The sequence below is a fragment of the Aythya ferina genome, assembly GCF_964211825.1.
Source record: "Aythya ferina genome assembly, chromosome: Z".
In the NCBI taxonomy this organism is placed as follows: Eukaryota; Metazoa; Chordata; class Aves; order Anseriformes; family Anatidae; genus Aythya; species Aythya ferina.
In genome coordinates, this window is record NC_140299.1 from 61097960 (window position 1) to 61125845 (window position 27886).

Consider the following 27886-nt stretch of genomic DNA (forward strand, 5'->3'; position numbering starts at 1 on the left):
GCTTGGCAGAAGTTCATTTGATGATAACTCCCCTGGGTCATGAAGAGAAACCACAAAACCCAAAGGCTCTGAGGCTCACAGTCACTCTCACAAGTGGAAGCAAAGGTATTTTAGGACCTTCTCCCTACCTGCAGACAGAAGGCAACTTGCAGTGCTGCCAGCAGCAGCCCTGTGCCCTTCAGAGAGAGTGCAAGACCCTGGGAGCATAGTAATGCAGTCAAGGGTCACCTGGTTTCTCATCACTCCATTTAAACGAAGGATGGTGCTCAGCCAGGAACTGTACATCCTGGAGTTAAACATAACCTGAAGTATATAGAAAACAGAAAATAGGTCAGTTTTTCTAAGCTGGAGTTAGAAGCATAGAAGGAGTGTGAAGGATAAAGCCAGAAAGGCCAGTGCAGAAAATGAGATGCACCTAGCAGGAGATAAGAAGGGTAGCAAAATCAGTCATTCTCATAAGAAGAAATTCAAGTAAAGGAGACATGATGAAGGAAGTGTCTTTTTTTTTTTTTTTAATGTTTATTCTTTTCATTAAAAGTTCAGCTATTACTAGATGCTTAGCACAATTAACACCAGTGACAGAGTGATAAAATGTAAGCCTAGAATAAGAAAAGACTAGGTTAGAGATCCTTCAAATCATTTAGACCTTTTTTTAATTGGCTGCACCTGGTGACCTCCTTACTACAATCTTTAAAGAATGAGCTTCTTGAGTCTGAAACAGATTAAACAGTTAACCATTATTTCTCCTAGAGGAGAGGCAGAGAACCATATATAGGTAGTACACATTTCAAGAGGAAGGAAGGGAAGAATTATAGGCCAGCTGGCTTGGTTCTACTTCCCAGAAAATAATCCATGGTAAATAATGAACAAATGAACATTAGGCACCTGAGAAATAACAGAACATGGAGATCATCAGTAAGGCAAGTTTTTTCTTAGGATCAAGTCATGCCAGATTAGTCTAATTTTTTCTCAAGCAGTGTAAGAGGCATTATTAATAGGGGAGGAACAGGGGATATCATGCATACTCAACATGAGTAGAGCTTTTAGCATTTTTTTCACCTGCCAATCTCAGGGTAAATTAGGGAAATGTGGTTACAATGCTGTGATTTTAAGCTGGATGGAGTTTAGACCAGCTATGTGTACCAAGGGAGTGCTAACAGTGTATCTAGAGTTACAAGAGCAGAGGTGCAAGAAAAAAATCTTCTTGGGTTTGCCTCTTTCACTGCTTTTGTTGGCAGCCCTGGATGACAGAATATAAAGTACACTGATGAAAATATTGAACACCATAAAATTGGGAAAGGCTGCAAGTACGTCAGAGACTAGGATTCCAAAAAAAAAAAAAAAAAAAAAAAAAACTTTAGTAAAATTCAATGTCTCTTCTGTACTGCCAATGACAAAATTGTACCTGAACTTGACTAGTCAACAGTAAAACCTAAGAGTGTGATCAAAAAAGAAAGGACCAGAAGGTTACACTGGATCAAAAGGCAAACAGGAGTCAGATATGTTGCAGAAAAAGGCAAATACTGTTATGAATACATCCTGTAAAATTTGTCAGGCCACAAATGGAATACCTATTTACATTTTGAACACATTGATGCAAGTCAAAACAGCCTGGAGAAGAGCAACAAGAAGGATCATGAACCTAGAAAAGGTGGTCTGTAAGAAAAGACTAAATCTTTTAGTCTTATGAGGGAAGCTTGGTCTTGTGCATGCTAAGTACACAAAAGACCTTTGGAAAAAAGTGGGGGGGGGGGGGAGGGAGGGGGGAGGAAGAGGAAGACATATGCCTTCTTCATTTATGGTATGTAAGAAGCAAAGTAATAGAAGTAATAGTGCTTCATCTGCTCCCATTGCAATCCAGATAAGTCACAGGTCAAGACAGCACAGCCTTGAAATAAATTGCTCGGGGAGGTTGCAGAGTCACTGGTATCAGAGATCTTTAAGTATAAATTGGACAAACAACTGTTGCAGATGTAATTCATTCTGTCTAGGAGCATGGAGAGGAGTAGATCATTCAGGCTGATTTCAGCCCTACTTTTGTACAGTTCTCTGTAATAGGTACCATAAATAAAACTAAGAAAAAAGGCCAGAATTTTAAGCAGTCTTCATTCATCCTTTTGTCATAAAATCTTTAAAGTTAGATAGGAACCTTAATTATTAAAGGATTAAACAAACAGAAAAGGAAACTGTCATGGAGCAATTAGAAAGAAGCTTCTGAAAAGGAAAAAAGGCAAAAAAAATCTTTCTTCTGTAGTCACAATTACAGTCATGACAATTGTTCAGTCAAGAGCTGCTGTTGTATGCCATGGGAATACAGGCCAAGGTGAAGGCTGCCTTTATTTAAAATGGTGATTCTTTTAGAAAAGTCTCTGTGTACTGTTCCCAACTAGTGTCTCGCTGAGTTTGTCCTCAAGTTTTTTCAAAGAGTAGTAAGACTATCACACTAAATTTTGCTAGAATACATTTGTCCTTGATTATCTGAGATGCTATGCAGTGATAAAGCAGTAGCCTGCTGTGTGCCTGAAGCATATACAGTTCACCTGCCTGGCCAACTTACATCTCCTTGTCTTCAGAGGATGTGTAAGACCCTGTGTTTAGCAAATATAGTTTTGTCACTATGTATTTTACTTTATTTGATTTCATTTGCATTTACATTCACTCATTTAATATATACTGACACACCGTTCCAGGTCTCTGTTGTTTCTAGTTTCCATTTTATTTTTTTCTTGTTCATTTTCTTTCACTAAGTGGAACAGCCATTCCTTATAAGGAACGCTCCTTAAAATCAGTACTGCCTTGCAAGTGTCTTTGCTGTTAAAAAAAAAAAAAAAAAGAGAGAGAGAGAGAGAAACAGGTACAGGTACATGAGTACATGAGAAGGCATAATTAATCTTCCCTGTGCCACTGGCCAACTCAGCTGGTCTGATGAAACCACCGTACATGGAGAAGACTCCTTCCACAAGGCTTCTTCCACAGGTCTTGCTCTGATATTCTGTGGTGGCCTCTCTTCCATCTACATCTCATCAGGCCAGACCAAAGGCTGTTATTCTATCAGTGAATATAACATTTGATACATAGATGTTACAGGACATAACCAGATTTACATGTAACTATACCCATGTAATGTTGCCATGGAAATATAACACTATGATGTAAAAATAAATTTTCTGTATCCACCTTATTTCACTAACACAAATAAGCAAAGCTGCAATCAGACAACTGCTATGCCCATATTTTCTTCTAGTGTATTACCTACTGAAAACCAGAAGAAAGTGAATATAGGACCTTTTTAGCTACTGAAGGAATCTCTCTTCATGTTATAATCACATTTTATATGCCTGCTATGCTAAATTGTTGTACAGCACTCTGCAGCTAAAAACTCTTCATCTATCCATAGAAAGCAATTGTTTTTCATGTTTCATCTGCATTTTACAGGTGGGGAAAATTATGTAACTCAGCAAAGCTTAGATCATAAAGAGAATCAGTATCACCTCTTCTGACTAGATACTTAGGCCATGATCTTCACTTTTAATCAAGTTATTTAGCCATTGAGAGGCATAACATTCAAACAGTAAAGCACGGGTTAACTATTCTTCTAGTATGAGAGTATGTCATGCCCAAAGCTATACTCTGAAGTGGGAGACAGAAACAATTATCTTTGAACTTATGCTGCAGAGGCACTGGCTGTAAAGGAAACTTCTATTCATTAAAATCAATATGTAAGAAGTAAAGTGAAGAGAAACCAAAATAAAGTATATATAAATTGAAAGAGGTGCTATACAAAGAAAATTTTGCTAATTTAACTAAATCAATTTCTAATTAGATAATAATAAAAAAAAAAAAAAATCAGTAAAAATTTCTAACAGTAAAGCTCAGAATACTGTTCACTTTCATCAAAAGCAATGTAATTACCAAGTAGTCTTCAATACCAGGAGCCACTGTGTTATGTGATGCTGCAGAGTTGGTGGCTATGCTCTCTTCACTTTGCCTATTGGGTCTGATGAAAACTAGCAAAAAAAGCCCAGGGTTGATTAGGTTTGGTAAATGTCAGGTTGATGATTGGATGCATCTCTTCAATACCTAAAGGGATAGGGAATCTACCACCTCCCTGAGGAGCCTGACCTGAGGAGCCTTTCTTCTGTGAAGAAATTCTTCCTAACATCCAATTTAAACCCCTCCTGAAAAAATTTGAGACCATTTCCTCCCCTTTTATCAGTTGTCAAAGAAGAAAAAAGACCGACATCCTCCTCCTTGCTTCAGCCTTCTTTCAGGTGGTTATAGGGAGGGATGAGATCTCTCCTTAGCCTCCTTTTCTCCAGTCTATACTACCTGGTCTAAACTACCTGGTCTAAACTCTCCAGTCTAAACTACCTCAGTTCCCTCAACTTCTCCTCATGAATCTTGTCTTCTCATCTCCTCATCATCTTTTTTGTTCTTTGCACACAAACGGAAAGGGGAAAAGTAAGGCCACTGGCTGGTCTGGAAACCTCCAGTAACAAGGCTGTTGGGAGACAGGTACATCTTAAAGAACTCCAGTGAGAAACCGCTCACCTCCATAAGGATAGCTGATACTTTTGTGTTGTTGAAGAATGGGCTTTCTTCATCAGTGAAAATACTGTGTTGTTGTTGTTGTTGTTGTTGTTGTTATTGCAGTCCATTTGTCCCTTTTTCAATAGGTTTACAATGTAACTGTTGACTCTATAGGCTCATGTCAATAAAATTTGACAGAAGGCAAGGTCTAAAAGACACGAGATGCCAACAAGATATCTGTTAAACATACGACTTGGCAGTTTGAGGGAGCCCCAGCTGTATGCAGTACTTCTGCCAGTAACTGAGAGACAGCGGCAGGCTGGTGAGCCAGCATACCTGTGGGTCTTGGCTAGTCTGAGCACCTCATCCTGTGCCCAGTCAAGCAAAAGAAACCACGGAAGAGAGAGGACAAAACAGAGGGGAGTGAGATCAGGGATTGTAGCAAACATGAAAGGATCTGCATTTCCACATGGAGAGGGCAGAGGAGGTGAGGGTATTAGTGAGGGTTGGGTGGGGAGGGGTGTAGGAGATGTTGGGAGATAAGGTGAGGTGTGGTGGAGGGGATAGAGAGGGCAATGAATGTAGCAAGACATTGATTAGGTCATTGAGGGAATTCACACATCTGTTGCACTCCCACCTGCATCCTGTGAGTTTTCTTCATATGGTGGGCTGGATAGAGGAGGTGATTTTCCTTATGGATCTTACAGATGTATAATGAAAAGGATTTCATGCTGCAAATTCAGTACAAATCTGTCAAGAAATCAATAAGTCATGAAATGCAAACGCAGTTAGCAGGCATAGTTGTTTACAGTTCTTGAAGTATGTGAGAAGGAGTCCTGTGAGCCTGGCTCACTTTATGACTTAACACAGGAAAAGTTGAACAGCTTTTCCACTGCTTTTCCCAAATTTCGCTCTCACAAAAATGGACTTTTTAGAATAGAAGAAAATTTTGATATTTTCAGCCTCAAACCATAAAATGTTTTTAAGTTACAGGCCTGTGTAAAAAATGACCTGCTAAAAGACATTCTGCAAACTTGGCTGGATCATTTCTCTGCACAAATTTGTTCTAAACTTTTCCATGTGAAAGAGTTGGAAGTGTCTGCTTTCCACTGAGTGGTTGCAAGATATCTGTTCCTTCTCTCTCCTACAGCTTCAACTAAACTGATTTGCAGTGTGTGAATACAGATCAGTTCAGAAATCTTTCTGTCCACTGCAGTGTAGGACACTACCTGTTTCCACTACCTCTGCATGTCAGACACATTAGTGGTATAAACTGTGGTAGCCTCTTTGTGCAGTTATGTCTTCACTGGAAGATAAATATGTATTTTTATCCAGGCTAGATGTGATTATGTGCATCCATGCAGATATGACCACAATAAACAATGTAGCAGAGTGCAATATAACTAATTAGCCATCTCATTGTAGAAAACACAGGTGGGACGAGCACTTAGATTCCACTGCGAAATAAATTAGATTATAGTATTTGGCCTATCTCCACTAGCAACATCATGATAAATACTGATACTTTATGATTTTAGAGGAAGTCAACAAAATATATTTATTGCACTGTAAGAAACACTCTTACAAAGCATTCAATGTCAGTAAAATGATGCTTATGGAAAGAGCTATATATTCATACTTAATGTCATTTAATCACTGGCAACTTTGCAAACTTTTGATGCACAGTTCATCTCAGATGCTAACTCAAGTGAACACTGTAACTGTACTTTCCAAACAAATGTTCAACAATTTGCTATTTGCTGCATAGTAGTGCACACACTATATTTGTTTTTTTGTTGTTTTTTTTTTTTTTTCTTTTTTCAATAGTCAAAACATATCTGAGAGGTTCTACTAAATTGTAGACCAGGAAGTTTTCAAATAAGATAGATACTCCGAGTTTTCCCTTAAGCATCGTATTTCCAAGGTTTTAGAGACTTCAGCTGGAGAAAGAAAATAAGAAAAGAAAGAAAATCAAGAAATACAGAATTTGTTTCACTAGTTTATCATTTTTATGCCTTTTTTCATTGTTCATCCCTAGCAATGTAGAAAGTTCCCATATGTATGCCAGAAGTGCTTCCTTCTGTTATGGCAAGGCAAGGACAACATCTATACAGGAGTTTAGTGAAGAGTGAATTCACACGTACTGTACAAGCTTCACCAAGACAGCTGGAAATCCGTGCACCTACAACTGTGTGGTATTAAAACCTTTTAGAAGTCTTGGTCAAGAGACCATAAGGATTTTGTAGTTGACAGAATACACGTGCTACATTTTTTCTTTTCAAGGTTTTCTATTTAATACATGTAGTTTAATAGTTATATGACTTTTTTTTTATTATCTCTTAGAATGTTGTAATATGCAGAAGCTGCCTTTCTCTGAGGCAGACTTCTGTATCTCAGCATCTATTAGATTACTTTCTAGGAGTTACCACTATTAAAAGGTCAGCAACATTTTCTGAGAAGCTTTTCTTCTCAAATGGACATGATGCCATCTTTGCCTTCCCAATTTTCATTTTCCTATCCAGATCTCGATATGTATCTAAGTGTTCTGTGCTGAGCAAGTTTGCATAAAAAAGCTGATGAAAGTTAGTTAGTTGACTTTGTGTCACATAGGTAGCAGTCAATGAACTGCTGCTATATATTAGTAGGAAGTTGTTAACTCGTACTTGACTGTAATCTTACACTGTGGTAAATGTTTTGACATTCTCTCTTTATAGTACCTGCATGCAAATGGGATTGTGCACCGTGACTTGAAGCCAGAAAATCTACTCTATGCAACACCAGCACCAGATGCACCACTGAAAATAGGTAAGCACCATCAAATAGTTGCTTCCCTAATTCCTTTGTACCAGTAGTATGTGTTAACTATATATACTTCTCACTGTTACTTTATTCTAATCTAACGCTAATACTCAGATGCATGGCATATTTCTTCCTCAGCAGCATGGTTGTGCATGGTATTTTAAAAACAAACACAAAGCTAGCCTCTTGTCCTGGGAAATTTACAGCTAAAACCATACAGAAAGTGGCAGATGATAAAGAGTGTGGGAGGAACAAGATGGATCATGAGATTAGCGTACAGACGTACTTCTCTGTCTCTGTTCTGTTAAACTAGTATTTTAAAGGAAAAGATTCATTGAGGGGTGAGGAGATGGAGGTGAGGTCAGGCTCTCCTGAGCGGGGGTGTGTTAAGCCAATACCCTCAGGAGCAGCAGCCACTTGCCTAGAGCCTGACCTTCAAAGCTAGGTATGCCCAGCTCTTGTTGGAGCAAAGAGGAACTCTGAAGAAGCCTGTAGTGTGGTGTTGTGTTGTACTATGCTGTGCTGTACTGTTTTGTGTTGTGTTGTGTTCTGTTGTGCTCTGTTGTGTTCAGCTATGGGCAGCTGCTGGGCTAGGTCATACGAAGCAGTGAAGTGTACCCCCTGGTGGAAAGTGGGCTGTGTCAGTTCAGATGTGTTAAGCAGGAAAAGGACTGATTTGTACATACTAAAAGAAAAACAACAAAAACCCTGAGCCTTCTGCTCTCTTCTTCTTAAAGAAACAGAGCTCTGCCATGCACCCAGCAGGTGATACTCCAAGTGTGCTGTGCTCCTGAACTGCAATCAGTTTAGAAATACCACCTCATGCTGCCTTGACAGGGAGCATGTGAAGTGAGGAAGTGAAGGAAGCAAGGAATGAAAGTGTTGCCATGTTCATCACGGGTTTCAAGGATCCAGATTTCCAAGAACTATTTGCAAGCACTTTCATACACATTTCTAGGAAAGTCTTGCATCTCCGGATCATAGTATCCTGATTTACATTCTGTCCTCGTTCTTATCTTTCCTGGAAAGGCTCTGATAATGTAATAGTTTAATGCAGCCTTGGTGTGATGGCCAGAGTGGTGTAAGGGCTTCTATAGCATTTGCCCAAAGAGGAGCACTACTAGGGATGCCCTCACCTCCATTCTCAGCTCACCTTCCCTCTTCTTCCGCAGAGGCCAGCCTGTGCCCAGCATTGCTACCATACCAGTGAGTAGCAAATTAGATAAAATTGAAGTGAGACAAAGGTACAGCTTTTTAAAATGCATTTCTGTATCACTGATTTTGTGCCCTCAGGCATCTCATTGCATTGGGTGTATGCAGTCTTCAGGATACACAAGTTAAATTTGGGTCAGTCAGGAGCCAGGAAAACCCATTTGTACAGACAAATTTTAGTTCTGGATTGCAGTCTGGGTAGATTCCTTAAATTGGCCCTCATCTCTGGAAATGACAGTACTGTTCATTTAACTACATATACAATGTGAGAAAAGTGATTTTACAAGGAAATGAAAATGCTAACATTTATAAAAAATCTTAACAGCTGATTTTGGACTTTCCAAGATTGTGGAAGATCAGGTGACCATGAAGACAGTTTGCGGAACTCCAGGGTACTGTGGTATGTTGCTTTGTTATTTACATGATGATGGATTTAATGTGAGGATGTTACATTTTTTCTTTCCAGCCTGCCTTCAAAGGAGAGGTATTCATATTGTCCACCTTAATCAAATCTACAAAGCTTAATCAAAACATATGTTTTGGTGCAAGTCCATTATTTGCATGGCAATAAGTCCAAACATCATAAAAATACTGAAATTACTAAAATAATACTGGAGAGGCATCAGCAGAAATTTGGGGCTTGGAAGGCTTAATGGAAAACTTTAAAAACGTATAGAAGTTACAAATATTTGAATAATAACTATAGTGAATTTATCTTAAAATAATACTTTCTTAACACAGAGGAAATCAAAGTATTCTTTATAGCATGCTCATAATTTAACCCCCTAAATCCAAAGCATTTAAGTAAACACATGGTTTTAAATGCACGCTTTACTTGGAATATTCTGGTCCGTGCTGGATTGGGACCCATATAACAGAGGACTACAGGTGTAGTATCGGTGCTGAAAGGAGCCTTGCAGACTGTCCAGCAACTTTCAGCAGTGCATCCTGTGCACCCTGCTGGGTTCCCTGTTCAGCATCTTTATGCACAGCTGCACTTCTGGTGGAGAAGAGAGGAGAAGCTTGCCTGGACTCTTGGGGCCACCAAATGCAGCAGAACTAGATCCTGCACTGCCAGAACATGCAAAAGAAGGAGGCCCCATGTAAAAGAGGATTGCAGCTGCCTCTGCAGTCTGCTCACCCTTCACTGCAAGGCACTTCTGCCTGAGGAAAGAAGCTGGTGGTCAAAGAAGTTGATGATCTTGTTTACCCCGGGGCAAGCTTCCTAGGCTTGGCATGGTGGATGCTCACCCCCAGCAGCCACTGTAATCCTGTGGAGAAATGTATTTCTGGTGTCCTTCCTGTACTTCTGGCCCTGAACGGGCTCATATGAGAGGTTGCAACTTCCTAGCAGTGTGCTGGGCTGTAAGCCTCTCAGGTAGTGTTGGACAGAGCTGAGCCAAGCCACATGGAAACTAGAAATTTGACGTTTGCCTTTTTGACTGTAGAAGCAAAGGAAAGAGAACATGGGAGAAGACGATAAGATTATTGAGCTTATAGCCCATCTGATAGTGCAGTTCAGGTGACATGTCCATTAGCTTGTATATCTTTCTCACTCTAGCACACACAGGTGCCAAGAATGATTTGGAGTAGCACTGGGTTCCTATCTGCTTAGCTTCATCAGACTGTACTTTGAATATTGACTATTAATGGTCTTGTCTTCTCTCATGGCTGTTATGTTACAAATGCCATAAAATTATAGATAACATTTAGCCCTTATTATGCCTATTTTTATATACTATTAAAATATTATGATAAGGCTTTTTCACACATAAGAGCCCTCAGAGTAGTGATGGTTGGTGTGAGGGTTGAGGCTGAATGACTGTTGAGGAGTGGTGAAAGGAGCTTTGTGCCTGCAGACACAGACCTGCAATCATTGCTTCATGACCTGAGTTAACCAACCCTGCAGAATTCCTGGTGCTTGGAAGGTAGTAATAAAGCATTACTTTCCACAAATGGAGGAAACCCAGGTGTGATGCTGTTGAAACGCCAAATTAAACTATGAATAATTGATAGCCACAGGCTGCCAACTCCCACATCCTGCCCACCCTACTATCAGCAACTTCTCCAGGAAGGACACAGCAAGGAAAACATACAGTTGGAGTGAGGATACTTTGGCATCAAGACTTAGCAGTCCATAGTCCCTGCAACAAGCAAAGGGATGCAGAAGACTGAAAGAAAGATGGTAACAAGGAACTTAGCCTGTTGAGACATTGTCCTTTGAATGAACTTAACAAGAGAGGCATAGGTGATTGCTTACAGTAGCACAGGAAAAAAAGGCAATGCAGTGCAGTGATTCATGATCAGTCTGTTACAGCCAACATCTAAATTAACAACACCTCAGTGCAATTCATTTGCCAAAAGCAAACTTTTGAAAGTACACAAACAATCATACAACTATGTAATCACAGTCTAGACATCAAGGCAGACCTGGATGGATGGATGGATGGATGGATGGATGGATGGATGGATGGATGGATGGATGGATGGATGGATGGATGGAAGTGAGGGTGTTGGTGTCTTTGTGGCCATTTTACGGTGGAAAGAGGAGGAAAGTGGAAAAAAGGGCTAAAAGCTTCTTCTGCTCTTATCTGAAGCAAGAAGTCACCCCAAAAAATGTTGTTTGCTTTAGAAGAAACATATCAGCCATCAAAAAGAAAAAACGTCCTGTCTAGTTCATAGCACGCCATCTGGCATTAGCAAATATGACAAAGGGAACACTGAGTGACACCTCTTTTCTTGGACAATCTGCATGTCTTTCTCTAAGGTCATTGGTTGCCTTGCCTCTAGGCTGTTCTGTTAGCTACAGGTTGATCTGAATTCAGACCCATTGGGACCTGGTATCCCTCCTCAAAAACTCACCAGCTCACCATCTGACCTGACAGAAGAATGAAGAGGCAGGGAAAGTTTCCCAGGTGTGAAAGTACTATATGGCAAAACTTGTCTATTAATGTCCTTTGCCTCCTATATTAATGACTTGCAAAAATGCTTAGTATTTCCTAGTATGATAGATCTTTCAGGTAGGTTGAAGTCTGAGCCAGCTGCCTGGAGGCCCTTAGGGAGTCGTGTGTGCTCCGACTAATGTCTTGTTCTGGGGAACCTCACTCCACAGGGATGTTGCAGCACACAGATATAATGTTTGCTGTCAATAAGATCTGCAGACACTTGGAAGAATTGCTCAGCAGGATCATTTTGATTACTTTGATTATTTTTTCCAACACTAGTTGGCTATGTCTTTTCTGTGTCCAAAAGGTAAGGGAGGGAAGAGTCTTGGTTCCCCCTGTGTCAAGTGCTGGCAATTCCATTTCCTCTGTGGATCTCCTCTGACATTCGCATCCTGTCACTCAGGCACATAGCCCAGGGAGGCTGGCCTGGGTCAGAGGCCTCTCTGGAGGCTGCTTGGAGCTGACAGCCTGGGGACATGAGGTGCTCAGGGTGGGCACATCACAGTATCAGTGTGCAGAAGTGCACATTTTTGGTCACACATGGCAGCAGCAGCTACTGCCTGCAGGGTGAGCCAGGCTGCTCAGCTTTCCTCAAGGTCTGATTGTCAAGCTACTCAGACAAAGGTTGACTCTAACATTTTAGAGCTAGAGTCCCCCAAGAGCACCATTTCTTTCCACCTTCTCTGCCCTGCAGAAGCAGCAATTGCCTAAACGTGTCTTGTTTTTCCTCAGCTAGCTGAGGAGCTGGGAGCTAAGAAAAGACACATTTCTGAGGCACTAGGACCTGCAGTTCCTCAGCTGCAGACAGAGGGATGTAGTCCTCAATTTCCTTGTAATGTAGTGGAGTTTACAAACCAAACTAAAGCATAGGACTACAGTTAAGAAAAAACAAATAAAAAAAAATGAAGGACTGGGGAAGGAAGGGGTAAGCTGTGGGAGGAAAAAAAAGGAAAATCCATATGTGGTCAGAATGGTGGGTTGGAATAAAATATGCCTACCATGTTACACATCAGCATTAGATATATTCATACAATTAAAATACCAAAAATAAAGCCCCAATAAACTACAAAGTAAACCAAATACCAAAGTTAGAATGCCACCTCCTTTGCCACACTGCATCTCCAGTGCTGATGTGGCTATCCCTTTTACTTGTGCAAATCTAACCTAAAAAGCCATTTGACACCAAATTTTACCTCACTGTGTCACTTTGCACTTTATTCTTCCCATGCTTGGACATCACTTCTGTTGCTTTATACTCAGTGGAAGGAATCACTTGTCTAATTAAGGGCTTTAAGGAGCAGGCCCTAAAAATTATCATGTTAATCATAATCATAAGGACGATCTCTTTCAAAGATTCCTGTAAGCATGCACATAGTTTATGTCGACTTTTTTGACTGTTATTTCTGCATTCAAGTTTCATCTTGTTGACAACACTTTTACCGTCTGCAGCACCAGAGATACTACGAGGATGTGCCTATGGCCCTGAGGTGGACATGTGGTCTCTGGGGATTATCACCTACATCCTGTAAGTGCAGGCAGTGCTGTGGGGTGGTATGTAGCTGGTTCCTTTGGTTTAAAATACAGCAACTGCATTTTTTTATGGCATTATATATGGAATATGCTATTGCAAAACAAAAAGATGCTGAACTTGAGTTGTGATGTTCCTAATGTTGTTTAAGGAAGTTAAAAGCTAAAGGAGCGTGGCAAAATATACAGGTGATGTATTTGATGAATATAACACTTCATCATGAATAGCAGCAAGGTTTGTGCAGAACCATGCTGTTAATGTGAATGAACTGCAGTGAAGATGACGAAAGCAGAGAAAAAAAAAGTCAGTAAGTGTTGTACATTCTTTCCTCTTTCACAGAAACTACAAAATGTACCATTATTCTAAGTAACATCTCAACTTCAGACTGGGCAAAGAGAAGCTAAGGTGAATGCAATAGTTTTGCAGTGCCTCTGAATATTGCCGAAGACATGTTCCTCTGTGTCAGCCACGTATGCTGCAGCAGCTTTTGGCTGCAGACTCAGTTCTGCAGTCTAAGGCTCAGCCCCACCATAGCCAGAAGGCAGGAGACAGCCCTGGACCTTGTCTTCAGATCAGTCTGATTGGTAAAATGATTTCAGTCTGATTGGTAAACTGATTAATGATGAAAAAGAAGTGTTCCACCTCTTACAAAATATCCAGAGATTCAGCTGACAAAGGGCTGTGAGCAATGCAGGCCATACATAAAGAGATGAAATTTCAGCTGTAGACCAAAATTTTCAAAGAGTTGTGTCTAAAGATAAGCACTTACTGCTGCATTTTAATATGGCTAGTCCTAATTCAGTTGGCAAGCACTGCAATTATTTTATGGCATCAATGGAATCTTTCAAAGAAAGAGTTTTGAGAAGGGAAAATTGTGTTCATTGTACTGACACTTCTCTTTATGGGAGAATAAATAACTTCATTTATTCCCTTGCCAACATGGATGCTAAACTGGCTTGTTGTATATGATACTTGTGGGATGCCTTTAGTAGAAAGAAAGCAGAATTTTGCAGATATACATTAAAAATACAGAATGTTTTCTATATTTAGGCTTTTTTTTTTTTCTCCTTCTAAAATTCACTATCTGTCCAGCAAGTACAGTGCATAATAGTACAAATATTTTGTTTCTATATTTTGGAAAGACACAATTATATTTTTTAGGGTTTATAGTAAAGGTACTTGCAATGGTATATAAACACTCCGATGGGAATACCAGAAATCTTCTGTACATCAGCTTCAAATAATTCATTGATCTCCTTTTGTGTCCCTGTAGGAATAATTGGATTCATTATTCCTACAGTATGCCAGAAAATACATGTTTCTAATAATGATGACTTTTGGAAGCCATGCTTTCCATTCTTGTCATGGTTTTGTTGTGATTGTTTTAACTGTTCCTTTAAAAATGTGAATCTTTGTCTAAAGGCATGGTTCAAGTCTGTAGATCACGTCTCAAACATTGCCTGCTCTTACACCCAGTGTCCTGATAATGCCAGCTTGGGTACCATCCCACTTACACTTTTATTTCAGCTCATATAGTTCATTTGTGTAAAATTCCAAGGCTGAGTTTGGTAGGAGGGTGGGTCATTTGTGCAGGCAATCGTTTCTCATCAGCTCTAGTGCCCACACGAGAGAGATGGAGAGATTTGAGGTTTGCCACAGGGCTGTCACTGAGATTAGGAGAGGTGCCTTTTGTTGTCCCTTTACAAGGATGCATGAATTAAGGCATAGGCTTGCCTACCTATTGAGCAATTGATGAATGGCTTTTCTGCTTGAAGTTGAGAGCTTTCTTTAAGCAGAATTTGCTTTCAAGTGTAGTCAAGCACCAACTGAGAACATAGAGCAAATTCCTATTTTAATATATGAAGTGGTATTTGCTATGTGCAGCCTTTCTAAATCTTCCAGTTGTTCAGGACATGCTCCCAAGCCACATTAAACCTCTGCACTGGTGTAAACAAGCATGTGAGCTCCTGCTGTGCTTCCTCTTCCTGGTCTTCTCCTCATCCTGCACCATTGAAATCCCATTTGACCTACAGGAACAAGCCAGACAAAAAAAAGGGTACCAGTCTGTTGCACCTGTCTCTTCCATTTAGCCAGTGAATGCAAAGATTTTCAGGTCAACTTTTCTAATAGGTTAGAAGCTGAGACCAGACAGGCTGGCACCTGAACAGTAACTAATTCATTAATCCTGCAGCCTAAAAGACAATGTTGCATGTCCCATCCTCATATTCCAGCAGATGGGATGCAGATATGTTCAATCCAAAAATGTCTTGTTGAATATGCCTCCCCTCCCAACAGAACATATGTAAGAGTAAGAGATAGTAATTAACTATCATGCTACAGAAGATGTGCATATAAAACTCTGTCTTCTCACTAATACAAAGCTGACTTACCAGGTGACTAAAAAACTTTGACATATACTTGACAGAAAAAATAATTCCTGATGTTAACTGTCATAACTCCAGGGAAGCCACACTTTTAATAACGTAGAGGAGCAGTCCTTTTGTATTCTTGCAACAGGTTAGAAATACCACTGCTCATTCAAGAAGCAGATAGCAGTCAACAAATATGTAGGTTTCATCTGTAGTCAAAATTGCATGGATTTAATTAAAAGTATTTTTTAACAATGGATTTAAAAGTGCAAAAAGCACTGTCTGGTAGTGTATAACTAATTTTTAACCTGACTACATTGATTTTTTTTTTTATTTAGTTAGTAAATGATTTAAAATGAATCAACATAATGCTATTTTAAATGAAATAAAGAGCAGCCATGCTGGGTTTTAACATTTATCTAATTTGAAATTGCACCTATAGTTTTACTGATCTAACAGGACATGTAGTGAAAAATCTGTCCGCTGAAATGGAAGTTTTTGGAGGGTGAAAGTGTATCTATAGTGATTGTTAGTAAGACAACAGTAGCTAATAGTAGTGAGTAATGATGAAAATATTTTTAGGTGTAAATAGAGAATCACTTAGAAGGCATCCAGCACAGTGAGAGCAAGCCTTGAGCATGGTCTCACTGCATGTAATCAGTTACCTGGTAACCAGAGGCTAATTTTGGCTGAAACAGTTGTGGTCCAAGGACTCGGCTCATCAGAGGTGCTCCCTGGGGAAAGGAACTGACCTGGAACAAGCTCACAAATGGTGCCGGGAGTCAAATGGGGGGAAACGGGCAGGGTAACCATGACTGGCTTTTACCTACCAAAGTACAGTATTTGTAGGCTAGATCGTCATATTATAATCCATCTTTGCCAGACTTGGAGATAAATAGTACACCTGGAATGTGCTCACAGGGCAGGATTTTTCCTCTGCAGCAGTCCAGTGATGCAGCTGTTCAGGCTGCATACCACTCTCTAAAAAACATTTGTTGCTTGAACAGCTGTCTCCTTTTTCAGGAATGTAAGCACACTGACTGAGTTTAAAATACAAGAAGTTAACATGCAAGGTTACGTTTACTAGATTTGTTGTCATCTTGTTCTTTTCAGTTTGCTATCATCCTCATGTTGCTTGTTGCATTTTCTGGAGACAGAGTAGAAGATAGGCTAGTAGAAGATATAGCTTTTTTGTAGCTCAGAAAACACTTACTGGTTGATTAAGAAATGCACTTTAAAACACCAGATTATGTGTGCAAACATGATTAAAGTGCAATGAAGTGCAAAAATGACATTATATAAGTAGAACCACTTCTATTAGTTTGCCTTCCCCAGGGTCAGCAATGTGGATCTGTCGGGATCTGTATTATTCTATATATTCATAAATACATTCATTAGTGAGGTTACCAAACTTCCTGATAATACTTAGGTTACCCAGGTAAAGATGAAAGCTGCTGATGAAAAGCTGCTAAAGGATTTTGTGTTACTGAGTGCCTAGGTGATAGGATGAAAGAACGTACAGCGATGAACATAATCAAAAAACAGTGCTGACTTGACATAGAAAAGCTTCTAACTTCACAGGCAAAATGAAGGCTAATTCTGTTTTCTCAGGGAGCACATAGAGGGATTCTGATAATTGCTCTCTGAATGTGTTAACTCTCTGCTTGTAAACATTCCAAACAAGCTGGTCTAAGGTCAGGAGTTGCTAGGAAAGTAACGGAGATTAAAATCAAAAGCATTCATCAAAAGTTTTTTAATACGCAAGGCCACAGTGTGGCCATGCTGACTAGCATTCGCACCCACTTCAAAAAGACTCAGAGCTGGAGAATATCTACAGAAGAGGGCAGGAAAGAGCAAAGGCTTCAGGCTGAGCAATGACTAATTGTCATGATCAGCTGTTTGCAGTTTTCCTCCAGAACAATCACAGGGCTTGCTGAATGAAAGCTCCAGAAGCAAACTCCCACCAGGGTGTGCAGCTGGACCTGGTGCACCTGTCTGCAAGATGTGGGTGCAGCAACTTTACAGCAGTTCAGAAAGTAAGGGGAAAAGATCAGATGAAAGAACCAAGGAAGTGTATTTGGTACAAACACATCCATTTCAGCTAAAGAAGTCTGAGAGCCATGAATCACAGTTTTTTCTGCTCCTCCCTAGATGTCTGATTTTAGCTAGTCAGAGGCTGGAATACTTAATGAATGGTCTGACATTTTATGGCTGCCGTTGCGTTACGCTCCTGTATTAATAATTCCAATTACAGGTATGTGACAATGGAAAATAATCACTTTGACCAGCCAATACCAGTATTCGTGAGTTATTACAACCACACTTTGGTTTGCTCTGTCGTAGAAGTTGTGTGCAAAGTTCATGTGCACATCCAGGTCTGTTTTCCAAAGCAGCATACAGACCATGAAGTACCAGGAACTGATGCCAAGTAATGCTTGATGAACTTCTCTTTCTTTTATCCTTGCAGACTCTGTGGCTTTGAACCGTTTTATGATGAAAGGGGAGATCAGTACATGTTTAAGAGAATCCTGAACTGTGAATATGACTTTGTGTCCCCCTGGTGGGATGATGTGTCTCTGAATGCCAAGGATTTAGTAAGTAAAACAAAACCAAGAGTGCAATACCTTTGCTAATACATATTTTATTAGTTTCACTTACACTGGAAAAGAGAATGCATTTTAGGGTGGGGTGAGGGGAAGAACAAGTGGTTAATTAATTGCTTATGTGGCTCCTTGCTTTTCTTCTTATCACTGTTTAATTATGGTGCTGTAAAATATCCCCTGGTAGCCCACTGCTGTAATTTTACAAGTTACTAAGCACTCAAAACCATGGATATTGAATCACAGAATCACAGAATCACAGAATTTCTAGGTTGGAAGAGACCTCAAGGTCATCGAGTCCAACCTCCAACCTAACGCTAACAGCCCTCCACTAAACCATATCCCTAAGCTCTACATCTAAGCGTCTTTTGAAGACTTCCAGGGATGGTGACTCCACCACTTCCCTGGGCAGCCTGTTCCAATGCCTCACAACCCTTTCTGTAAAGAAGTTCTTCCTAACATCTAACCTAAAACTCCCCTGGCTCAACTTAAGCCCATTCCCCCTCGTCCTGTCACCAGGCACGTGGGAGAACAGGCCAACCCCCACCTCGCTACAGCCTCCCTTGAGGTACCTAAAAAGAGCGATAAGGTCACCCCTGAGCCTCCTCTTCTCCAGGCTGAACAAGCCCAGCTCCCTCAGCCGCTCCTCGTAGGACTTGTTCTCCAGGCCCCTCACCAGCTTCGTCGCCCTTCTCTGCACCCGCTCAAGCACCTCGATGTCCTTCTTGTAGCGAGGGGCCCAAAACTGAACACAGTACTCGAGGTGCGGCCTCACCAGAGCTGAGTACAGGGGGACGATCACCTCCCTAGCCCTGCTGGTCACGCTGTTCCTAATACAAGCCAGGATGCCGTTGGCCTTCTTGGCCACCTGAGCACACTGCTGGCTCATATTCAGCCGACTGTCCACCATCACTCCCAGGTCCTTCTCTGCCTGGCAGCTTTCCAACCATTCCTCTCCCAGCCTGTAGCTCTGCTTGGGGTTATTGCGCCCCAGGTGCAGGACCCGGCACTTGGCCTTGTTAAACTTCATGCAGTTGACCTCAGCCCATCGGTCCAGCCTATCCAGATCCTCCTGCAGAGCTTTCCTACCCTCAAGCAGATCGACACACGCACCTAACTTGGTGTCATCTGCGAACTTACTGAGGGTGCACTCGATGCCCTCGTCCAGATCATCGATGAAGATATTAAAGAGGACCGGCCCCAGCACCGAGCCCTGGGGGACGCCACTAGTGACTGGCCTCCAACTGGACTTGGCTCCATTCACCACGACTCTTTGGGCCCGGCTATCCAGCCAGTTTCTAACCCAACGAAGCGTGCGCCAGTCCAAGCCAAGAGCAGCCAGTTTCTTGAGGAGAATGCTGTGGGAGACGGTGTCAAAAGCCTTGCTGAAGTCAAGGTAGACCACATCCACAGCCTTTCCCTCATCCACCCAGCGCGTCACTCTGTCATAGAAGGAGATCAGGTTCGTCAGGCATGACCTGCCTTTCATAAAGCCATGCTGACTGGGCCTGATCGCCTGCTTCCCCTTCAAGTGCTGCATGATGACTCTCAGGAGGATCTGCTCCATGAGCTTTCCTGGCACTGAGGTCAAACTGACAGGCCTGTAGTTTCCTGGGTCTGCCCTCCGGCCCTTCTTGTAGATGGGCGTCACGTTTGCTAGCCGCCAGTCGATTGGGACCTCCCCCGATAGCCAGGACTGTTGATAAATGATGGACAGCGGCTTGGCCAGCTCCTCTGCCAGTTCCCTCAGTACCCTTGGGTGGATCCCATCTGGCCCCATCGACTTGTGCACATCTAAGTGCCGTAGTAGGTCACCAACCAGTTCTTCATGGATAGTGAGGGCCACATCCTGCTCCCCATCCCCTTCCACCAGCTCAGGGTACTGGGTATCCAGAGAACATCCGGTATTGCCGCTAAAGACTGAGGCAAAGAAGGCATTGAGCACCTCCGCCTTTTCCTCATCTCTTGTAACTAAGTTTCCCCCCGCATCCAGTAAAGGATGGAGATTCTCCTTAGTCCTCCTTTTTGTGTTGATGTATTTATAGAAACGTTTTTTGTTATCTTTAACGGCAGTAGCCAGATTGAGCTCCAGATGAGCTTTGGCCTTCCTAATTTTGTCCCTGCACAGCCTCGCTACTTCTTTAAAGTCCTCCTTAGTGGCCTGCCCACTTTTCCAAAGCTTATAAACCCTCTTTTTCCTCCTAAGATCAAGCCACAATTCTCTGTTGAGCCAGGCCGGTCTTCTTCCCCGCCAGCTCGTCTTTGGGCACGTGGGAACAGACCGTTCCTGCGCCATTAAGACTTCCCTCTTGAAGAGCGCCCAGCCTTCCTGGACCCCTCTGCCCTTCAGAACCGCCTCCCAAGGGACTCCACCAACCACTGTCCTGAGCAGCTCAAAGTCAGCCCTCCGAAAGTCCAATACAGCGGTTTTACTGGTCCCCTTCCTGGCCTCGCCAAGAATAGTGAACTCCACCATTGCGTGGTCACTCTGCCCTAGACAGCTCCCGACGATCACGTCCTCCACCAGTCCTTCTCTGTTTGTGAAGAGAAGGTCTAGCGGGGCACCTCCCCTGGTAGGCTCACTAACCAGCTGCGTCAGGAAGCTATCTTCCACGCTCTCCAGAAACCTCCTAGACTGCTTTCTCAGGGCTGTGTTGTGCTTCCAGGATATGTCAGGGAAGTTGAAGTCCCCCACGAGTACAAGAGCTGATGATTTTGCAACCTCTGTCGGCTGCCTGTAGAATTCCTCATCCGTCTCCTCATCCTGGTTCGGCGGTCTATAGCAGACCCCGACCAGGACACTAGCCTTGTTGTCCCTGCCAATCCTAACCCAAAGGGACTCGACCTTGTCATTCCCAACCTCGAGTTCTACAGCCTCGAAAGACTCTCTAATATAGAGAGCCACACCACCACCCCTTCTATGCTGCCTGTCCCTTCTATAGAGCTTATAGCCAGGCATTGCAGCACTCCAGTCATGAGACTGGTCCCACCACGTCTCCGTGATGGCAACCAAGTCGTAGCCTGCCTGCCGCACGATGGCTTCCAGCTCCTCCTGTTTGTTACCCATGCTGCGTGCATTGGTGTAGATGCACTTCAGCTGGGCCATTGCCTTATCCTCCGGCCTTGCCATTGTTCCCCCTGGCACAGCCCCAACAATCCTAGCCTCAGCCCCATCCCCCTTCCTACCTAGTTTAAAGCCCTCTCAATGAGCCCTGTCAGTTCCTGGCCCAGGATCCTTTTTCCCCTAAAAGATAGGGACCCGTCTGCGGCCATCAGGCCAGGTGCTGAGTAAAGTGCCCCATGATCAAAAAACCCAAGATTTCTGCGTTGGCACCAGCCCCGGAGCCACGTGTTTAACAGGTGGGCTTTCCGTGTCCTCTCTGAACTCCTCCCTGCCACCATAGGGATGGACGAAAACACCACCTGCACTCCCGCTCCATCCACTAACCGACCCAGCCCCCTAAAGTCCCTTTTGATAGCCTTGAGGCTTCTCTCTTCGATGTTATCACTGCCCGCCTGGACTATCAAAAGGGGGTAATAGTCAGAGGGGCGTACCAGGTTAGGAAGCTTCCTGGCAACGTCCCTGACCCTGGCCCCAGGGAGACAGCAGACTTCCCTACGGGTAGGGTCCGGCCGACAAATAGGGCCCTCTGTTCCCCTAAGAATCGAGTCACCAACAACAATAACCCTCCTGTCTTTTTTGGTGGAGGCAGTTCTGAGGCGCGGAGTCGACCTCCTCGCTCCAGGCATCCTCCTGGGAACATTTGCTACCTCTTCCTCACACACCGGCCTCTCAATCTCTAGGGCCTCAAACCTGTTGTGTAAGGGCACCTGGGAAGGTGGGGCCGGAAGGGGAGAGCATCGCCTGCGATGTCGAGCAGGGACCTGTTTCCATTCCTCCTCAGCTCCCAGATCCCCTCCCTCTGCCCGACGGGGACAGGGCAGGGGGTCCGCCCCCATTTGGGGAGTCTCACCTCGGCACCTCCCCTTGAGGCCCTGCAGGGAGTTACTCCAGAAGTCTATCTCCCGCTCACACTCCCTGATGGCCCTCAACCTCTCCACCTCCTCCTTGAGCTCCGCCACCATGCGGACCAGGTCATCCACCTGCTAAAATAATTTTTGGCGGGGAAACCATTTATTGAGCAAAGCCGCGCTGAGATGCTGCAGGTGGATCAGGGAGGCCCGGGTAAAGCCGCAGGAGCATCCGTCGACAGCCTCATCCTCCCAGCGCTCAATCCAGCTTGATGAAGCCGATGTCCTTGGCGTACTGTCGGAAGCACTGCCGGCACATGTTGAAGTCCATCTGTGAACAAAGCCACAGATTGCTGGTGATCAAAACTTCATTCATCTATGCCTGGCTTTCTCTCTCACTCTTGAGATGTTTAATTGTTCTGGTTTTCCAGGGCATCCACCTTCAGAGAATGTAGAAACAGACCCTATGTCCTGTGCAGTTCTCAAGTCAGAACTGTCAGAACTTCAGAAGAGGAATATAAAAAGATTATAAAAAGTGATGTGTCATCCCCCCCCCTCCCCCCTCATTTTGATGACAGCTTTTTTCTGTCTATTTAAACACTTTCTCACACTTTCTCAGTAGGTATATAAATGTAAGGCCTATTTGTGCTGTATTTGTTTATCCAAAAAAATACTGGATAGAGTAAATTGGATCCAGGGGTATGTCTGCAGTGCTGTGTTTCCAAAATTTCCCACTCTTGTGTTCAGAGAGGTGCAATTCTCCTTATCACAACAGCAAAAACAGTGGCATAGGTAGCATTAGTTTCAGAGTGGACTAAGAGAGAAATACTTACACGGTACTTTCCACTTCACGTTTACACAAGGTTATGCAGTGACTGAATGAAACACTTGATTTTTGATATGACTGCATGGTCCAATTCTGCACATGGAATAAGGTTAACAGTCTTGTGCATTTTATCTTTGTGATGCAGGTTAAAAAGTTAATTGTTTTAGACCCCAAGAAACGCCTCACAACTCTACAGGCTTTGCAGCACCCATGGGTGACAGGAAAGGCAGCAAATTTTGCACATATGGACAATGCACAAAAGAAACTTCAAGAATTCAATGCCCGGCGTAAACTTAAGGCAAGTCTCTGGACATAGTTTCTGTTTTGGCTGTGAAAGTGTGCAGTAAAATCCATAGCTTACAGGGGCCTTGCAGACTTTCCAGAACAATGTCCATGTGGTGGTATGGAAGCTTTTTATTTAAGATAACTGACGTAGGTGGAAAACTTGAAAATGATTTCATCAGTGTCTGCAAAGAGACAAAAAAATATGAGGTTGACTGAAAACTCTGCACAGACGGAACTGCTGAGAGTGTACACAGATTTCCCAAAATCTCTCCCTTCCTTCCTTCCTACATACATGCATGCATGTATATACATCCTGCTTAGTGCTGTTTGCTGCACCCTTGGAGTGCTGACCAGAAAGAACAAAATTCTGAGTACTTTCTTAAGAAGATATATATCCATAAATCTGGAAAATATTTAGCCTACTGCAGAAGCTTTTGATATGTAAGCTACCTACAGTAGAAACATATATATATATAACATAGAAATACAAATATAGAGAGATAATATAGAAATACTTACCAATATGAAACAGGAACGTAAGCCATCCCGCTGTATGATTAGAGCCAGCATTTTTGACATCTTGGGCTGTGATTAATAGGCCCAAAATATGTGTTTGCAAGTACCTCTGAGAACAAATGTGGAATTATTTATCTGGAAATTAAGTGTCATAAGGCAAGACTGCAGGCAGGACCTGCAGTGAGAATTCCATTAGATTTTGTATCACCACATTGCTCTTTTACAATCTAATCTATTTATCTGCCTTGGTAGGAAGAAGGGAAAAAAAAATAAGGTGCAGATTGCAGGTGACTGGGCACCTAACTGGTATAATGTCAGGAAAATTCCTTTTTCCCTAGTCCCTTCTTCAGTTGTTCAAGATTTGTGTCTGCTTAGAAGAAACTTCCAGGGCTACTTCAGCAGGGAAATCATTCCCAAGAGCTACTTGGGAAACTGCCTTTGTAGCCCTGGGGAACAAGAGTTAAAAGCATCTTGACTGTGAACTTTACAATATCATGCAAAACGAAATTCATGAAGAAATTACCCTTAATTTTGTTTTTGATTATTTTTTTCAGTGTTATTAGGGAACTGTGACAGAGAATTGCTACAGAGCAAAGAAAAAAGTTTTGTCATTTATGAAGTTCTTGGATGTGGTAGATATAATTCAGTGATGCTTTGCCCCTGCAGAACTGGCTAAGCGTGTCTATTAACATTGCTCCCTTCCAAAAGATTTCTGTAACCTTACAGCAGTATTGCTGTGCATTCATTGAAGAAGCTGTATAACATTGTTACATCAAAATGATTTAAGAGCACTGAACAAAGTCATAAAATTCATTATTTCTGAATGAACTGTTACATTCCCTGCCCAGGAGGTCACAAAGAGCCATGTGCCCTTTTTGCATGTTTTGGTCTTAATTCTCTCTATAGTCTTACAACTTTGACCACTAGCTTGATTTTTCGATGTTCAGTTTATTTAGACCAATTTAGTCAACAAATTTGTACCTCTGTGTTTAAAAGCTGTTGCTTTTTATGAATTTATTTCTTCATTGCTTTTCCATCAAAGGCTAAATGACCGATTCTGTAATTATTAATTAAAAATAATTTATTAAAGTTTGCAGTTATTGTACAGTTTTAGTTTTATACCTACATGCATATAAAACAACCCGTAAATTTGTAGATAATTAATTCTTGTTCATGAAAACAAGAACGAAGAAGAAAAACAGGCAGTGAATAAAAACTATTTGTTTTGTTAATATTATAAGAATAATATAAAATTACACTCTCTGTCCCAGCATACAAGACCAGTTACAGACTTTTCTTTAAATAAAGGAATATGTTACATAGTAATTCTAAAGCTCTCAGTGATTATATTTTTTTAATAGATTTGTTGATTTTTTTCATAAATATTTACATGCCTAGTGAGAGTAAAGGACATTAAAAGTATCTTTATGCATTCAAATATCAAGAGGCTTGTTTTGTTTGTAACCTGTTTTCTGAAATGCTCTCGCCATTTAATATAGATACCTGTGATTTTCCTTTAAGAGGTCTAGACTCCCACCTTCAAAATTCTTGCCACTTTTATTCACTCATTTTGACTTCATATTCTGATGATGATTCTTCACTGACGCCAACTCTTATATAACCTGTTTTTTCATTAGTATCTTTTTTTGTCTGTTTGAATGGTTGTTGTTGTTTTGTTTGTTTGTTTGTTCTTTATTTTTTTTTCACATGGTCACCTCTACAAAACCATCCACAAATACATATAAACCTTCTCATCCCTTCCTGCAGACCCACGTCCATGATGCTTATGCAAACAGCCACCTAGGTCAACAAGAGCTAGAGTTGTCATACACAAAGATAGTATTTCTTCTTTCTTTCTATGTTTTTTGTTTGGTTTTGTTTTGGTTTGTTTTTGTTTTTGTTTTTCTGGTAATAAAGGCAAGGGCTAAGAAAACTGCCTTTATATGCGTCCTCCCTTTTTGATGTTTTTGACATTTTATACACTATGAGAGCCTGTCCCAAAAATTTACTTCTTTGTATATGTGTCTGTAAATATATATATGTGTGTATACCTATATATGTGTGCATATGTGTATATATAGCCCTATGGGCAGTTGCCCATATGCCATCCACTGGTGTGCTTGGCATATACAGTAGTGATAAATATTGTTTCCCTTGAGTAATCAATGGTAATTCATTTATTGGTAAGATGGAAAAGAACTCTGTTTTTGCCATCTAACTTCAGAGCAGCAGGTCTGAAGTTTTTAAAAATAATGCCACATGTGCAGATGAAATAAAATTCCTGTTCATGTTGGTGAACTTTGTAACCTTATGAAAGCAGCTCTTTTAAACATCAGTCCAGTATTTCAAATGCCCATCTAAACCTGACTGAGCTCATGCAGGTATCTGGATGACATTACCATGAACAGCAAGCACCATAATGTTCCCCAGCACAGTGATGCTAAGGCTGTAGTGCTGGCAGGCTGTGTCCTTTAAGGAATGATTGTTTGATCCTCTCTTTCTCAGGCTGCAGTAAAAGCAGTTGTGGCATCGACTCGCCTTGGCAGCGCCAGCAGTCATAGCACTCATGACAGCAACAAGCCCAGCCGTAACCCATCTCCTGTGCACGATGGCAAACCTGAAGAGAAACCCACTCAGGAAGCAGAAGCAGCTCCAGAAGAAATGTCTTAGGTCAATGTGCTTCCTTGCTTCAGCTGAAATCTGTCATTTCATACACCAGCTAACTTGTCATTCAGCAAGAGAGATTTGTAAGCTTGACCTCTCTGGTTCTGCTTTGGGGTGCCAAACGCACTGGCTGGTGATTCTACCTTCAATGCATGTGACTGCTTATGAAAATAGTAAACTGTTCCATAAGGCATGTCATGGAAACAGTGTTCTTTGCAGTAATACTGGCAGGTAAAAAAACATGGGAATGAATAACTACCTACCATAATGCGTATACTCCATATACATCTATACAGTGTTTCTAGATGGCGTTTGAAACAAATACTATTTAATTCAGTTTTACGGAAGTAGGTGTCTTCTGTATGTCATGACTTTCTTTGAACTGCTTCCTTTCAGATTCATAGTCCTGCAGTAGACAAAATGGAAGGAAATACCAAACAAATAGCTTTTAAAAATAATGTATGAAATAATGCTTTTTACCTGTAAAGTTAAAAAATAATGAAAAAAGAAAAAAAAAAAAAAGAAAAAAAAAAAAAGGAAGTGTTTGGGGATTTATATGCAAGAAACATTCCACTACTTCTGGGAAGAAATTGAAATGTTAGTTCGACTGGGCATGAAAATGTACATTCCTCAAGCTTGTTTTGAGAATGCCTTACTCTGACTTTTCCTGTTTATATACAGCATTTTAATGACAACCAAAATTACTCAGACTTCTGCTATCTCATTCTCTAGTAAACTGTTAGCCAAACGAAATGACAGAAGAATAGGGGATTAGAGTAAATGCAAATTTTTTGAATGCCATTGTATTTACTCATGTATTTCTAAACTGTGCAGCTAGAAAACGTTTTTATAGGGCCTAAGGGAATAATCTGCAGTTACAAAAGTTTTAAATGCTTGAAGGAAGCTATTCCACAACATAATGATTTTGCTCTGGGGGAACACTCTTATACAAGGTCTGGGAGACAGTAGTGTAATCTGGCTGCTTCCTAGATAGTTTAACCTCACGAGTAACCCGTCTCACTTATCAGAGCAGTTAGTTCAGATTTTCCCGACAAAGGGCCCCTCCCGCAAAATGATCCACCAGCACAGATCTTGCATCCACTTAGAGCTCCTGTGTCTGAAGTTATAAGCCATGTGCATGGATCAGCTTGTGAAATTAGGATCAGGCTCTTCAGCTGTCTTAGTCTTTTTTTTTTGAATGTGATCGATAGGAACTGAGAAACTATCAAGAATCAGTATGTATGGCCGTTTACACTTCTTTGTTATCACTTTGATAGCATGGGGATTTCATAATGTTATTGATGTATTACAGAAATTGCAAAAAGAATCTTATGTACAACAATGTCGTTTGTGTTTGTTAAACTTTTTAATGATGATAGTTACCTAAAGCCCTTACATGCTCAACATTCCTCTTTTGCTTTGTTTTTATTTTAAGTTAGGCCTCGCACAATTTGCTTTCAAAAATATATTGGCTACCAAAAATAGTCACTGATAAAATATTCAAATATTCAGTAGCTACATTTCCTGATGAAATTAAAATAAAAGGTTCAAGGATGTCACTCACATGGTAGGTTTTCTAAATAAAATGTAATTTAGCTTAACACAAGAAAGAAGAGATAAGATACTGTCTTTACAAGTTA

The 27886-nt window shown here is 41.5% G+C and overlaps 1 protein-coding gene across 1 annotated transcript in view; it reads left to right on the forward strand.

Annotated features, from left to right (window-relative positions):
- CAMK4 (calcium/calmodulin dependent protein kinase IV) overlaps positions 1-27650 on the forward strand; it is a 162952-nt gene extending 135302 nt beyond the window's left edge. The window contains exons 7-12 of the mRNA XM_084505335.1: positions 7245-7335; positions 8867-8941; positions 12936-13011; positions 17851-17977; positions 22927-23079; positions 26088-27650. Coding sequence (XP_084361461.1) covers positions 7245-7335; positions 8867-8941; positions 12936-13011; positions 17851-17977; positions 22927-23079; positions 26088-26252 — 687 coding nt within the window. The 3' untranslated portion in view covers positions 26253-27650. The remainder of the gene's footprint in view (positions 1-7244; positions 7336-8866; positions 8942-12935; positions 13012-17850; positions 17978-22926; positions 23080-26087) is intronic.
- The last annotated feature ends 236 nt before the right edge of the window (positions 27651-27886 follow it).